The sequence below is a fragment of the Mytilus edulis genome, chromosome 3 (genome assembly GCF_963676685.1).
Source record: "Mytilus edulis chromosome 3, xbMytEdul2.2, whole genome shotgun sequence".
Taxonomy (NCBI): domain Eukaryota; kingdom Metazoa; phylum Mollusca; class Bivalvia; order Mytilida; family Mytilidae; genus Mytilus; species Mytilus edulis.
Window position 1 is genome coordinate 60541901 of NC_092346.1, and position 17260 is coordinate 60559160.

General features: G+C 31.3%; 1 protein-coding gene across 6 annotated transcripts in view; it reads left to right on the forward strand.

The window, feature by feature from the left end:
- The window catches only part of LOC139516990 (pyruvate carboxylase, mitochondrial-like), a 38036-nt gene extending 21427 nt beyond the window's left edge, over window positions 1–16609 (forward strand). For 3 of the 6 annotated variants that reach the window (XM_071307512.1, XM_071307514.1, XM_071307513.1), the window contains exons 12-22: window positions 3793–4017; window positions 4518–4674; window positions 4982–5088; window positions 5490–5623; window positions 5906–6155; window positions 10322–10450; window positions 12397–12512; window positions 13087–13266; window positions 13754–14002; window positions 14361–14501; window positions 15281–16514. In XM_071307512.1, coding sequence (XP_071163613.1) covers window positions 3793–4017; window positions 4518–4674; window positions 4982–5088; window positions 5490–5623; window positions 5906–6155; window positions 10322–10450; window positions 12397–12512; window positions 13087–13266; window positions 13754–14002; window positions 14361–14501; window positions 15281–15541 — 1949 coding nt within the window. In that variant the 3' untranslated portion in view covers window positions 15542–16514. Of the gene's footprint in view, window positions 1–3792; window positions 4018–4517; window positions 4675–4981; window positions 5089–5489; window positions 5624–5905; window positions 6156–10321; window positions 10451–12396; window positions 12513–13086; window positions 13267–13753; window positions 14003–14360; window positions 14502–15280 lie in introns of all 6 variants that reach the window. The other 3 variants (XM_071307515.1, XM_071307517.1, XM_071307516.1) reach the window with 1 other exon arrangement.
- Window positions 16610–17260: the final 651 nt, after the last annotated feature.

Here is a 17260-nt window from a genome sequence, read left to right on the forward strand (position 1 = left end):
CCTGGTAAACAAAGGGCATTTTTTCAAACTGTATGAGAATAAATAAAACTCAACAAAGCATTGTAGAATTCATAAAATCACAAAAAGAATGTCTGTACATCTCAGGCTTTATCCAAATTATGTAAAATATTTAATGAACTTGATTTAATTACAATAAACAGAAAACAATTTCAAACTTGTTCCTTGTAAGCATTTATGTTGTTATTCAATATGACTTTTGTTATGTGAAAATATATTCTTCTTGTCAACTGATATATATCTTATAATATAACGGGCTGACAGAACATATTTATAATGCAAGTGAATATTTACTGTAGTGAGTTGAGTAAGAACTTGTCTCCTTAGAGTTTTTGAGTCAAGTCATGTGGTCTTTTAGAACTTCATGTTAAGACATGTTTCCTGATCATGTCTAACAAGCAAGTGTAAGTGCAAAGATAATGTCCTCACACCTGTGCCATGTAAAAATGTCCTCACACCTTTGACCAAATAAAAAAATAAAACAAAAAATGTTAAGCGATCGAAAGTACAGACAGGGGATTTGTCAAATGACTACTGTATATGGATTTGAATATTGGTAAAGGAGTAGGTCCAGTAAGGACTCATTTTGGCCTCAAATTTCAGTTTCATCTGACGAAAGATTTTGCCCACTTTTTAAAGACTTAAGTGTCTATTTCACTTGATTTAATTAGTATAAGTGAAAGATTTTAACTGATTTAGTCATTAAAAACAATCCAATTCAAGCTCAAATATGAAAAATCTCTCAAATATGCCAAAAAAACGTCACTTTTGAGATGGTTTTTGTCAAAAATGAAAGTGGCCGCATCCGTGTTCATCCACAACCTTTATATATGTTATGTATTATTTTAAAATACAACTTACATTTCAATATTAAGGATGAACACGAATGCGGCCACTTTCGTTTTACAAGGAAACCGTCTAAAATTTAACTAAAATGATAGAATTTTGAAGATTTCAGTAATTTAGCATGACTAAATGGTGCTACAGCCCGATATATGTACATTGTATTGTCAAAAACAGCCCATATTCATGTAGCAGAAGCATTCAACTGTCCAATAAATAACTAAAAGTTTACATTTTAACAATTTTGTAAAACTGTTATATTTTGGGGCCAAAAAGGGGTCTTACCGGACCTATTCCTTTCATACCATTTTGTGAAGTTTTAAGACCAACATTTGGAAATCAGTATGAGTATATTGATGATTTTGGAATTCTATATGACGTTTAAAAATTAATTCTAGCCAGGATAAGTTCCTCTTGCCAGACCTTGAGGAATGGTAGAAAAATACTTAATCAATACAATGTCTGTTGTGATTGTGTCCATTCATTTTTTCTGGAACAAAAGCCGTGTTAATAAATTGTAATATGCTTGCCTAATTTATTCCAAATTATATAATTATTAATAGGATTTATTGAATAACGAAATTCTATAATTCTACTTATATGTTAATAGTTTATGATCGTCTTTAAAAAAGTGATTTTCTGCCTCCTGTATTGCAATTTTATGTTGTTTAAAGACATGGGTGTAATTTATAGAAAATCAAATAATAACATTTAGCTAAATACTTTTTTATCTGAGGTTGAGGTTTAGAGGTAAACAGAACAATTAAAACTACTTTTGAAGTAAGGTTATTAAATAGTAGCTGACAGTTTAATATTTCATTTGCAGAAAATCTTTTCTAATTCTAAAAGCCTGAATTTGATTTTAAAATGACTATATGATATATTAGATGGATATTAAGTCTTTACTGTATTATGCAAGATTAACTCAGTTTCCTATTGACAGTTTAATTCCTGTTTATAGACCCAACAACCTACAGCTGTTATTCTCAAAGAAAGGCGGTAAAAAATTAGTATTGAACATTTTCTTTTTACTTAGAAAGTGCTGAATATTAAATTAATGTATGGTTCTGTTCATTCCCTTTTAAAATTTCAGGCATATTTATTTAGTACCTGGTAAAACATAATAAAAATATACATTGTTTTTTGTCGATCCTGCAACTTTTGTTGCAGAAAGCTCGACATAGGGATATAGTGATCTGGTGGCGGCCGCCACAGCATTAGCTAACTTCTTAAAAGCTTTTTATTTTAGAAGGTGGAAGACATGGATGCTATAGAGCGCATTTGTTTCTAACCTAAACGATGTAAACGACTACGCGTGTAGTCGTTTAATCCATTTGTTTCTTACATTTTTTGGTCAACGTTGACATCGTTCACATAAACGATGTACGCTCAAACTAGTCGCGTAGTCGTTGATCGTTTATCGTTGAGACGTGTAAATGATAAATTTGTTTCTGCATCTGTCGTTTAAATAATTACGAGCACGTGTTGTTTTCGCAAAGTCCTGGTTATTTATTTTCCACTTTTTTACCTGTTTGTTTACAGTAAGTGAGTGTAATCTATTTTTGTCTGACAACGTGGGGTCGATAAAGTTTATTAAACGATGTATTTTTTTCTGGCAGCTTAACTTTTACTAAACGATAGTCATCGATGACAAAATTTCGGGTTAGAAACAAATGCACTCTTATACTTTGTATATGGATGCCTCATGTTACGAAGTTTCCGTCAGTCACATGTCCAATGTCCTTGACCTGATTTTCATGGTTCAGTGACTACTTGAAAAAAAAGTTCAAATTTTTTGTAATGTTGAATTCTCTCTTATTATAAGTAATAGGATAACTATATTTGGTATGTGTGTACCTTGCAAGGTCCACATGCTCGTCAGACAGTTTTCACTTGACTGCGACCTCATTTCATGGATCAGTGAACAAGGTTAAGTTTTGGTGGTCAATTCCATATCTTAGATACTATATTATAAGCAATAGGTCTAGTATATTCAGTGTATGGAAGGACTGTAAGGTGTACATGTCCAACTGGCATGTGCCATCTGACCTTGAGCTCATTTTCATGGTTCAGTGGTTGTAGTTAAGTTTTTGTGTTTTGGTCTGTTTTTCTTGTACTGTATGCAATAGGTCTACTATATTTGGTGTATGGAATGATTGTAAGGTGTACATGTCCAACTGTCAGGTGTCATGTGACCTTGACCTCATTTTCAAGGTTCAGTGGTCAAAATTAAGTTTTTGAGTTTTGGTCTTTTTTACTAATACTATATGCAATAGGTCAACTATATTTGGTGTATGGAAATATTTTATTATCTATATGTCAGTCGTACAGGTTTTATTTGACTTGACCTCATTTTCACAGTTCTTTGCTCAAGTTTTTGTGTTTTGGTCTGTTTTTCTTAAACTATAAGCAAAAGGTCAACTATATTTGTTGTATGGAAGAATTGTTAGCTGTACATGCCTGCCTGGCATGGTTCATCTGACCTTGTCCTTATTTTCATGGTTCAGTGGTCAATGTTTAGTTTTTTTGGTTAATGTTAAGTTTATGTGACAGTTGTAATAAAGCTTTACATTTAGGACTATCAACATAATATCAGTGATTAGTAAAGAAGGCGAGACATGTCTTATAATAAGTGACCAACTGTTTCAAAAATATATTTCATATTGTTATTTTTTATAAAAATCTCTAAATTGCATATTTAGTTGTGTCTTTTTGTGTTCACTATTTTATGCATTTTTTGTAAGAATTACCAACTTTTGATGATCAGTACAGAAGAAAAATAAAAATTAGTGGATAATAAATTTTTGCTTTTGTTTTTAAATTTACTTTGTATACTTTGAACTTTGAATGATTCTTAACATCGAAATTACTTTGATATTTTAAATGATTAATCTTATAAAAAGTTACATTTTACTTAACATATTATTGTAGCCAAAGCACCTCCTCCAGGTTGGAGAGATATTCTAAAACAAGATGGTCCTACAGCATTTGCCAAGAAGGTACGAGAACATAATGGACTATTATTGATGGACACAACCTTCCGTGATGCTCACCAGTCTCTGTTAGCTACACGAGTCAGAACATATGACTTGAAGAAAATTGCTCCATATGCATCACATAAGTTCCATAATTTGTACAGTATGGAAAACTGGGGAGGTATGTTATTCAGATATATATTCTTAGGGCAAAAAAAAAAACACGTGTTTCCGCTAACATGTTGAAAAAACTAGGGTAGGTAGGTAGGCAATTTAATTTATTTTACAAACAATTTTTTAGCTGGTTACTAATAGGGAACCAGTCTGACATTGCTTGTTCCAAAATGGCATAAAAAGTGTTAGGGTAGGTAGGGTTAGCTGAAACACATGTATCATTTTTTTTTTGGCCTTAGTAAGTTGTATGCTCAGCATCACTAAAATAACTTAATTTGTAGAGCAAAACATACAATACAATGATGCTTTATTTGAAAAATTTTGGTGTTACATACAAATGTGTATCCAGAGGTAAACATATACAAAATAGAGTCACAATTATACCCATAGATCATAGAAATAAATAAAACCAACTTTTAAATGGAATGTATTAATAAGTACTCTACATGATAATACTTTTAGATAGCTTTAAAACAAATAAAAATACTATGTACTATATATGTACAGGTGCAACCTACGATGTAGCCATGCGATTTTTACATGAATGTCCATGGGAAAGGTTACAGGAGCTAAGGAAGAGAGTTCCAAACGTTCCATTCCAGATGTTACTGAGAGGAGCCAATGCTGTAGGATACACTAATTATCCAGATAATGTTGTATACAAGTAATTATCATGTATAGAGAGATCAAACCAGGGGTTTTATTGATATTATTTTTGTGATCAGTGTATTTTTTTCTATTGTTTATAATGTCACTGTTATTGATTAATTAAAACTAATAAACCAATGAAATATCTTCAATACAAATAATTATCTTAAACTGTAGAAAAATGTGGTACCAAGGAAAAAAGAACAATATGTTGGTTCTAATGATGGGAAAGGCACAATATCAGGATATGATTTTTAGTAAAAATAAAATCTCATGCTCCTTGTTTACCATGAGGAATCAATTATTTTAACTATTATTTTCAGATTCTGTGATTTAGCTGTAAAAAATGGTATGGACATCTTCAGGGTATTTGATTCCCTGAATTATTTACCCAATATCATTGTAGGAATGGAGGCTGTAGGCAAGGCTGGTAAGAAATCTTTCTTTTTAATTGACAGTATGATGGCTACCTTCAAACTGAAACACTAAGCATTTTCAAATTTGATGTACCTATGCCATATTTTGTTTGTTTGTTTGTGAATTCTACAATGATGTCTGATTTTCATATGTTTCAATTGAAATACTCAATAAACCATGATAAACCATGAAAACATATAATTTTCATTGGCTTGTCGTTACCTTTCAACCTATGAAAATGAAAATGCAGGTCATAAACAGCATGGAAGAAGAAAATATCAATGGAAATTTTTTTAATTAGATACTGGTAATTCTTTTAAATACAAAAATGTATATACAAGCTCAATCTTATTATTTCGGGCCTAAATTATTAGGAGAAAGAGATTTTTACATTTGTGTTTTGCCAATTAACAGGTGGTGTTATAGAAGCAGCCATATCTTATACTGGTGATGTTTCTAACCCTAGCCTGGAAAAGTACAACCTCAAATACTATACAGATCTAGCTGATGAGCTCGTCAAAGCTGGTACACATGTTCTTTGTATCAAGGTATTTCATTGATGATGGTTATATAGAAAAGACTATTACACATTAGTTTCTTTTTATTGGACGAAGTCTTCAAATTACAATTATACATTTAAGTTATGAAAATAGTAAACAAATCATTTATCAATATTATGTGCTTTCCATTTATAAACAAAATGAAGTTTCCATCTTCAATATATTTGAGGAACTAAGTGGAAAAGATTTAAATAAAAAGTTGGCCTAAAAATCTGTACAATAAAAGTATCCAATGAACATGCAATTTAAGCCTAGAAAATGTTTTAACAGGATATGGCAGGTGTATTAAAACCAAGAGCAGCTAAATTATTGATCACTGCTCTGAGAGATAGACATCCAGACATCCCTATACATGTACACACTCATGACACAGCAGGAGCAGGTGTAGCCTCTATGTTAGCCTGTGCTGAGGCTGGAGCAGATATTGTAGATGTTGCTGTAGATTCCATGTCTGGTCTGACATCACAGCCAAGTATGGGAGCTGTGGTATCCAGTGTGGCTAATACAGAGCTAGATACAGGTAACTTTATCATACTGTAATCTTACTCTTTTGTGTCAATACTTTGTTATGTATTTAGCCCTTTCAAGTTGTCTTCATGGTGATTTATTGTCACAACCTTCTTACTTTCTTGATATATGAATAAAGAGATGTGGTATGATTGATGTTTTTATGTAATGGAAGGCCATAATTTTGAATATTCACAAAAAACTTATATTCTCATTATTTTACCTATGTAAAGCAGATAGTTACCGCTGGACTCCATCTATCTATCTATTTTTTGTAGAAAACTTATGTTTTTGTTGCTTCTATGAAAGGGAATGATATAAAATTTAGTCTGAAAGTGGTAATGTGGAGTTTTAGTGAGTAAGCAATTTTTATACGACCGCAAAAAATTTGCCTCGTATAATGCTATCATGTCGTCATCGTCCGAAGAAGCATTTTAGTTTCCGGACAATAACTTTAGTTTAAAGTGATTGGATCTTTATAATTTTTTACCAGAAGGTTCAATACTACTAAAGGAAGGTTGGGATTGATTTTGGGGGTTATGGTCCTAATAGTTTTGGAATTTGGGGCCAAAAAGGGGGCCCATAATAAGCATTTTTGTAGTTTTTAAACAATAACTTGTGTTTAAGTGTATGAATCTCTCTTGAATTATACCACAAGTTTCAATACCATGAAGGAATAGTTAGTATTGATTTTTGGGGTTATGGTGCCAATAGTTTAGGAATTAGGGGGCAAAAAAGGGGCCCCAAAATAAGATTTTTTTGTGTTTTCAAACAATAACTTGTGTTTAAGTGTATGAATGTCTCTGAAATTATACCACAAGTTTCTATACCATGAAGGGATAATTATTATTGACTTTTGGGGGTGATGGCTCAAAATGTTTTGGAATTGGGGGCAAAAAAGGGGAAAAACTAGTTTTTTCTGGTCAATGGACAATTAAGACAATTTAAAAGCAGTGTAAGAGGTAATTCAACAACATTTAACATACAATGTTAGGTATGCTCGAACTTACCTCCCTTACACTACTGGTAAATTATGTATAAAGGAATGTCAGGTTTTTGAATTATTGCAAAAAAAGGGGGGTGGTAGTAGTTTTCAATTTTTTTTCCAAATTTCTCAAATTTTAAATTTTTGAAAAGTTTGAAGAAGAAAACTTTAATTGCACAATATTGTACAATAGATTTGTAAGATCTTGACATTTATTTTGTGTAAGAAACCCAAATTATGTCAAAAATTTGATCACAATCCAAATTCAGAGCTGTATCAAGCTTGAATGTTCTGTCCATACTTGCCCCAACTGTTCAGGGTTTGACCTCTGCGGTCGTATAAAGCTGTGCCTTGCGGAGCACCTGGTTAAATGATCTGTACAACCATTCCCTTTTTGCTGTTAGTTTGAAATGATAGTTAGCACATTTACTTACAACTAATGTAAGTCACATACTATATTTAGTATTTTTTGATACTAGAATCACATGTTGCTAAATTTTCAATAAGTGATCATTATCCAGTTTGTTTAACTAGAAAAGAAAAACATTCCTCTTATATCAAAAAAGATATTCATACTACCATTTCTTACAGAAATTTTAAAAAATTCAATGAGACAAATTTTCTAAGTGACTTAGCTATTGCACCTTTTGATAAAATTGAACATGAAAGTCACCCAAATACATGTATTCAGATGTGGTATGACATATTTAATGCAGTTCTAGATAAACATGCACCAATTGTTACTAAAAGAGTAAAAAGAGACAGACAAACTGAATGGTTCAATAATGAAATTGCATATGCCAGAAAAATGAGAGACAAATACCATAAATTAGGAATGTGGTCCGAGTTCAAATTTTGGCGAAACAGGACAAAACACATAATCGATGAATCAAAAAGAAATTTTTATTCAAAGATGGTAAAAGATTCAAAAGCTTCTAAAGATTTGTGGAAATGTATTCGAAGTCTTAACCCATCCCAACAAGAAAAGCCATATGAACTTTTAAATGAAGATGGTGTTAAAACTAATAATGTCAGAGACATTTATAACGTTTTTAATAAGTTTTTTACATCTTGTGTTGAAAACCTGAGGACTGACAGATGTATGAGCAAAACTCATGATTATGCAAAATTAAATCAATTTGTACAAAAGAAATTTACTAAGTCAGAACAAGTAAAATTTTCAATTCCACCAGTCACAATAAATGGTCTATTTAATGAGATGATCAAACTTGACATTAATAAATCCACCGGATCTGATAACATAGGACCAAAAATTTTAAAATTGAGTGCTCCTTTCATAACGTCATCTTTAACTTACATTTTTAACAGAATAATAGATACAAGTACATTACCCAGTGTTCTAAAGAATGCAAGAGTAACCCCTGTTTTTAAAGCTGGTGAAAAATTCATGGCAACAAATTATAGACCAATTTCTGTACTTCCCGTTTTATCAAAACTTTTAGAAAAGCATGTTTCAAAACATTTGTATGACTACCTAAAAAGATTAGATCTTTTACACCCAGCACAGTCTGGGTTTCGACAAGAACACTCTTGCCAAACTGCCCTTATCAATATCATAGATAAATGAATACAGGATATGAATGATGGTAATATCAACTTAGCAGTCCTGTTGGATTTTAAGAAAGCTTTTGATGTAGTAGATCATGATATTCTCTGTAAAAAACTTGAAATTTATGGATTTGATAATACTGCTGTTTCTTTTTTTAAATCATATTTGAATGAAAGAACTCAACAAGTACAAATTGGTAATGCTCATTCTAAAAAACTTTATATCAAGTATGGTGTCCCCCAAGGCTCCATATTAGGCCCCCTTCTGTTTATATTATACATAAACGATCTTCCTATTTATATGCAAAATTGTTGCACTGATTTATATGCCGATGATTCAACTTTACATCTTTCTGGTAATTGTTATCAAACTCTACAGTCAAAGGTACAAGAAGATTTACATGGTGTAGAGGAATGGTGCAATGATAACAATATGTTCATCAATAAAAATAAAACAAAATATATGATTATTGGAACGAAGCAAAGAGCAATGCCACATTACAATGAGAGTTGTTTAACTATTAACAATCAAGTGATACAATCTTCCACATGTGAAAGTCTTTTAGGCATTAAAATTGACCCTTCCCTCACATGGACAAACCAAATTGATGTGATCTGCTCAAAAATATCATCTAGACTATATCTACTATTAAAGATTAAAAAATTTCTAAATCTAGACTGCAGAAAATTATTCTATAATGGTTATATCTTGCCACTAATTGATTATTGTTGTATAGTGTGGAGTAGTTGTAGCAGTGAGGGTTTAAAAAGGATATTAAAATTACAAAAGAGGGCTGCTAGATTAATACTAGAAACAGACCCATTCGCTCCTTCTGCACCCTTATTCAAACATTTAAACTGGATGACAGTTGAACAGAGAATAAAATATCATAAGTTAGTGATGACATTTAAGTGCATTAAAAATGAGGCCCCATCATATCTTACTAACAAGTTTCATTATGTTTCAGACAGAAATCCATACCCCTTGAGAATTGCTGTTCAAGGAAACCTCATACTCCCTAAACCTAAAACAGAATTGTTCAAAAAATCTTTTATGTATTCTGGACCATTCTTGTGGAATAATTTGCCAATACCGTTAAGAAATATTACAAATGTTAATTCTTTCAAATACAAAATAACAGATCATTTATTGAAATCAACCTAGCTATATCAATAATATTAAAAACTGATCATGTCATCATGTTTATTTTTTTTCATCACATTTTATCAAGTTGTATTAAACATTATTATCATACTTGACTTTTTATACTAATGTATGCAATGTATATGTTTGCATTTTGTTTGATTTCTCATGATGAGGGCCTCAGGGAAGATTAGTTATATAGCTAACTGTGTAACCCTCTTAAAATAAAGTATTGTTGTTGTTGTTGTTGTTGTTATCAACAGAATGATGCCACTTTTAGAAGATAATTTTATGTTGGCAATTTGTAATTTATGAAATGATGTTAAAACATGATATTGTTTTAGAAAAACAGGCTGAGCAATAAAGAAGACAATTATTAAAGGTAGACTTTTTTGTAAATTAAACATGTTTGAGTCAGATATCATCATCTAATACTGCTTTAGCAGCCAGTTGAATAAAACTTTTTTTTATATTATTTTAGGGATTGACCTACATGATGTTACAGAATACTCATCCTATTGGGAACAAACCAGAAACTTGTATGGTCCATTTGAATGTTGTAAAACTTTAAAGAGCGGTAACTCAGATGTCTATGACAATCAAATTCCAGGTAAGGAGATCTCATTTACTTGATATTAGTTTGATCTGTATAATTATTCCTTAAGATTTTTATAAAAAAAAAAAACCTACACTGTAACACTGAGGAAATAGGATAAATAAAAAAAACATCAAATGCCAGAGAAATCTTTAATTTATTATATCAACTTTCACAGAATAGAAACTTCCACTTCTAAACCTTAAGTGGTGGTTTAACTTACAACTATGCAGATTATATTATTTATATTGGCTTTTAAAGATAACAATAGATTTTAAAAACAAATAGGTTGACATCTTGATCAATGTTCTTATAAGACCGCAAACGTTTTTGGGATCATATAATGGTATGATGTCGTCCAAAGACACAATAACTTTAGGTTAAGTGAATGGATCTCTATGAAATTTTTTAAGAAGGTTCAATCCCACAAGAGGAAGGTTTGGATTGATTTTGGAGATGATGATCCCAACCATTTATGAATTTAGTTTTCAGACAATAATGTGTGTTTAAGTGTATGGATTTCTCTAGGTTCCATATAACAGAGGGAATCCTGGGATTGAGTTTGGAGTTTTATATACAAATATTGTTGAAATTAGGGGCTAAAAAAAGGGACAAAAAAAAGCATTGTTCTAGTTTCCAGACAATAACTTGTGTTTAATAGTATGGATTTCTCTGACATTGTACCACAAGGTTCCATATAACAGGGGGAATGCTGGGATTGAGTTTGGAGTTATCTATAATACTAAAATAACAAGGTCCAATTTGTCAGCCGTCATGGGGGTAAAAACGACAAATCAAAGAATTCAACTTTATATATAGCTCATATAGGACAATGGTGTAGAATAAAAATTACACCACTCCAGACCCTTTTGTTTTCCACATACATTGTAATTAATATTGCCAATAATTAACAAGTTCTGGGTTGAATCCGATACCGATACCAATAGTATATTCACCTGTTACCTATTACCTTATCTGTACGTTCCGCATCTGACAGACGCACCACTAAACGGTGTATTTCGGATTTTGCTATATACACGGGTCATAATCACAGGGTTTACACTACTAAATTCAACAATCATTGTCAAATTATCCCTATTGTAGTATTTTAATCAGTAAGACTTTCTAAGATGACAATACGAATACTAAAAATTTGGATTTAAAATAAGGCGTATAGGTACAGTTTTCAATTTGAAGCGGGTTGACGTGAAATAGCGAATCAAAGAATTCAACTGTATTTATAACTAATATAGGACAATGCTGTTGATAAGAAATACTCCATTCCAGGATCTTTTGTTTTCCAAATAATTAATATTACCAATAATTGATAAGTTCCAGGTCGACGGGCTCAAACAGAAAGATTTCGAAAGCAGAGAAAACTTTGTATCTTATAATCAGTATGAATTTATTAGATGACAATACCAATACTAAAATAATGCTTACGCATAGTTATATACTTTAATTCAGTCACGGACCTGCGATATCACAGGTGTGTTCTAGTATATAATTAGGTGCTAAAAAAGGACCAATTTTTTTTATTTGCCATATTTGCCCCAACTGTTCAGGGTTTGACCTCTGCGGTCGTATCAGGCTGCGCTCAGCTAAGCATTTTATTTGCAGGATAGTGTAATAAATACCAGTAACAAAAACCAGGCTTGCAGTCAGGATTTATCAAAATTATTATAGATTATTGATTGGTTTTCAAATCTACAATCTCATCGAAGGGCTACAGCCCATGAGATGGAATGTGGCAGAGAAACATCCATGAGTTTATTAAAGACCAATGATAATCTGTTGTTTATCACTATTTTACCTATGATGTCATTGGTGTATACCTAGGCCCTTGTTTCTTGCAATAATTTTCTTTCCCACGCAATGAGCATAATATGAAAAATTATAAAAAAAAAAGATCAAAGGAAAAATACAAAAATAGCTATAAACTGATTATATTTCCTTTTAAGGGGGACAGTATACTAACCTGCAGTTCCAAGCCTTCAGTCTTGGTTTAGCTGAACAGTTTGAAGAAGTCAAAAAGAGGTATTGTGAAGCCAACCTTCTGTTAGGAGATATTCCTAAGGTAAACATTTGGTATTATGTCTCTGATGTTTACTAACCTGTTCTTGGATAGATAATTTTACCTTTGTTTCTTATTCTTTATTTCAATTTTTTTTGTTATTACATCCTTTGAAAATAAACAGTATTTACTCTTAGCTCTGTTTTAACTCTAAGTGTATACTTTACAAGTGTTTGCAATCGTTTATTTCCTGGCAATGAAATGTTGTATAACTTATGTTTGTCAGCCCTATATAGGGTACATGGTGACATTAGCTGACTCCTCAATCAATTTTGTAGCTAGAATTTTTATATTATAGTGAGTGTTTTTTCGTGAGTGTTTGATCAACAATCAATCAATGATATAGTATTTGTCAATTATATGTAACAGAGTTCTTATTAAAAAGAAATATCATAGGTTTCACAAAGGACTTTGTATAATGTATTTTATGTATTGGTTCAAAAAATTCTTTAACATCCTAATCACCAGATACTTGTTTCATATGGCTTTAAGATTGTTGTTTTCTTATTTTTCTTGTTAAACAGCCAGTCAAAGAAATGGGTTGTAAATTATAGTAGAAGAGATATTTTTATTCTAGGTAACTCCATCATCAAAAGTTGTAGGTGACATGGCTCAGTTCATGGTACAGAACAAACTGAACACAGCACAAGTAGAAGATAGAGCAGAAGATTTGTCACTTCCTGTTTCTGTTATAGAATATTTCCAAGGTTTCTTAGGGGAACCACCAGGAGGTTATCCTGAACCTCTTAGGTCAAAGGTTAGAATTATTTAACATTTATCTGATATAAAATATTTTCAAGGTTTATATAGATTACCACAAGGATGATATCATAGTTCCTTTGGACAAGGGTTAGAATGTTTGTTCATACTGAATTTAGAATATTCCCTATGTTATAATATAGGTGAAACAAGAAGTTAATCTACAAGGCTCTTAGGTCAAAGGCTAGACTATTGGTTCAGTTATTGAGTATTTTCTTTTAATCTATAGAAATCCTAAACTTCAAGAACATAAGTTGAAAATTTATTTTCTAAGGTCAATTAATTATCTCAGAGTCTGTGAGTTTTAGACATTTCAAGTAATTTCAATTAGCTTCTAAGAAGAAAACTTAACTAGAAATGACATAATTTTGATATGTGAAATACTTTTTGCATAGAGAATGCCTGACTAATAGAATACATGTGAGCCTTGAAAGCCATTCTGTACTGAATCTGATAGTAAATCATAGTTACCTTTAAACTTACAGATATTAGGAGATAAACCAAGAGTAAATGGAAGACCAGGAGCTTCTTTACAACCTGTTGACTTTGATAAAATAAAGGAAGAATTAATAGAGAAACATGGGAAGAGAATCAGGGAAGTTGATGTCTTAAGTTCTGCATTATATCCTAATGTGACTGATGATTTCCTACAGTTTAGAGAAACGTATGGACCTGTTGATACTCTAGACACCACTTTGTTCTTGGCTGGTCCAAAAATGGCCCAGGAAGTGCAGGTATAGTTGAGTAAATGAATTCAGTAAAACCATTTTCCAATTGATCTCTTTGGGACTTATCAGACATATGAGGATTTTAAAATGATTGACAGAAACAAATATAAAAAAAGTCTGACAGGATTATCATCTGAGACTATGGTGCCGGGGAAAAAAAAAGATGAATATATTATGGAATATTTTGAGTTTCTGATTGCGGGTCAGTACTTATTTGGTATATTTTTAATTGTTGAATGTTCAATTTAAAGTAATTCCACATTTAAAGATACAAAATATATTATATAATTGTATAAAGGGAGTGAAAGTCTTCTGAAAATATAAACACTTTAAAATGATCAAAGTTTTAAATTGGCTATTTCAGGTCGATATAGAAAAAGGTAAAACGCTATCAATCAAAGTATTAGCTGTTGGAGATTTAAACAAAAATGGTCAGAGAGAAGTTTTCTTTGAGTTAAATGGACAGCTAAGATCAGTCATGATTAAAGATGAAGTGGCCTCTAAGGTAAGTTATTGCAACTATAATCAGTAAAAATTCATGAGATTTAATACTCATGAACATTTCAGTATAACTTGCAATCAATTTCAATCACAAGAATATTTTTGATAAGAACCACTGTATTGTACTTTTTCATTTTAGTTGTCATTTGCAAATAGTTCAGATTACACATCTAACATAAGAATATTTTCAGTTCATTGTAAAACCACTTTGTATGCACCAGCACTAGCAGAGGGGCATTAAAATTAACCCTTGTCCTTCTGTATGTCTGGACATTGGTTTCCATTCTATTACTTTAGTTTGCCTAAACCAAACGTTCTGAAACTTAAACACAATGCTAAATACCACAAACTAACATCAAGTTTATATTTGGGTGGCGTCACTTATACTTTTCTAGAGTAATACCCCTTTACCAATGGAAAAGTTGCTTAAATCTTCGTTACCATTCTCTAACTAAAGTTTGCCACAACATAATACTATGAATCTTACACACACTGCTTTATATTACTACAAAACACAGATCTAAAGTTATGCCCTTTTGAAAAATGCAATATTACTGAATTTTTATTCCCCTTCTTTATAAACTAAAGTTTGCCTGAATTAAATGTAATGAAACTTATACACAATGCTTCTTACCACAAAACTCAGATCAAGTAAGATTTGGAATGCGTCACTTTCACTGTTCTTAGTTATACATTTTCAGTTCATATTTAATTTCATACATTTTTAGAAGAAAAAAAGGTTAATATGTTCATTTTTTGATACATTGCTTTTCTTTATTAAAGGAACTTCACTTCCACCCGAAGGCCCTGAAAGGTGTTAAAGGATCAGTTGGATCACCCATGCCAGGAACAGTTATAGATATCAAAGTTAAGGATGGAGAAAAGGTGGAAAAAGGAGATCCTTTGTTAGTTATAAGTGCAATGAAGATGGAAATGGTTGTTAATGCTCCTTGTTCAGGAATTGTTCAGAAAGTCTCGGTCGAAAAAAATATGAAAATAGAAGGAGAAGATTTGTTGTTAGAAATTGAAGCTCTTCCTGAATGAAGATTTTTTAGTGTTTGTTTAAAGGCTGGTAGTATTGTCTTATGAAGACTGACTGTGGTTTTTATCATAGGGGACATCATGTCCATGTTAGTGCTGTAAAAAAGTGCTGGGTAGTATAAATTGATTGTTTTTTGTTGTTGGGTGGAATTTTTTCAAAATCTAGATCTGTATTCAGATGTGTGTTAATTTGTTTAAATGCTGGATCATTCATTAATTGTTCATTTATTTTATTTTCAACATTTTCATGACATTTTTTAAAAACTTTTGATATAAATCTTTAGAATTCCATTGCATATGATAATTTAGAGGAGAGTGAATAATCACAATGTCTGTTAGTACATACTGTAGAAACACTAGTTTTCGTGGGGTTAAAATTTCGTTGTTTTGTCTCTATATAAGATTTCATAGGGATTTAATTTTGTGGTTTCTAATAAATGGAAGTGATATTATATGAAGGTTTAATTTTCCTGATGGTTTTAAATTTCATGGATATATTCTTTTCATGAAATAAACGAAATTGGATCCTCCAAGAAAATTTCTGCTTTTACTGTAGTACAATGCTTTAAGTTGAATGAATATCCATTTTTGGAACTTGATAGTGCTGGTTATATTTATAGTTTGTAGTTTATATAAAATTTTTAAAAAATTCCGTGCTAAAACATTTTGTTATATCATTTTTTACACATGTGCAATATTTATGCCAGACCAACCTTTGAAGTAATGAGCTAAAACTTTTTATTTTATTTTAAACATCATGTTAACTGCAATATAAAATTATGTTAAAAAAAATGGTTTATAGGGTGACACAATAAATTTGCAGATAGCTATGCATAACTTATTGTCATCTTTAGTTTTAAATTGAAATTACCTACTTTGCTTTAAAAATGAAATGAGAGGTGTTGTAAGTGATCTCCACTGCCATACAACATAGATTATTAACATATCATTGGATATTATAAATTTGATATTTTCAGTAGATGTTGCTTTATTACATTCCCATTATAAAATAATGATGATATATAAATCTTAGATACATGGATGTCTAAATAAAACTTTGATTGCTTCTTAGATAATGTTGCTAATTTGTGTATGATATGATATTAATATGTGTGCTTGTTACATCTTTTTTCATATATTTTACTTAGTGCACACATTAAGAGGACCCTTTCTTTATTTTAGTGGTGGGTTTAGCAATTTGATTAAATGAATTCAATATTGTGTGTTAAAGCTATCAAAGATAGAAAATATTGCATAGATGATGTTTTGCAATAGCATGGTTGATTTTCATTAGTTGAATTTTCAAATTGATGTTGAATAATTTAATTAAAGTTAAGATGAGTACAATGCCAAAATATTCTGATGTAAATTAAGCTTTAAAATAACAGCTGTTTTAGTTGGCCTATTGGTGCATTACTTTTTAGCTCACCTGGCCTAAAAGGCCAAGTGAGCTTTTCTCATCACTTGGCGTCCGGCGTCCGTCGTCGTCCGTCGTCCGTCGTCGTCGTTAACTTTTACAAAAATCTTCTCCTCTGAAACTACTGGGCCAAATTAAACCAAACTTGGCCACAATCATCATTGGGGTATCTAGTTTAAAAAATGTGTCCGGTGACCCGGCCAACCATCCAAGATGGCCGCCATGGCTAAAAATAGAACATAGGGGTAAAATGCAGTTTTTGGCTTATAACTCAAAAACCAAAGCATTTAGAGCAAATCTGACAT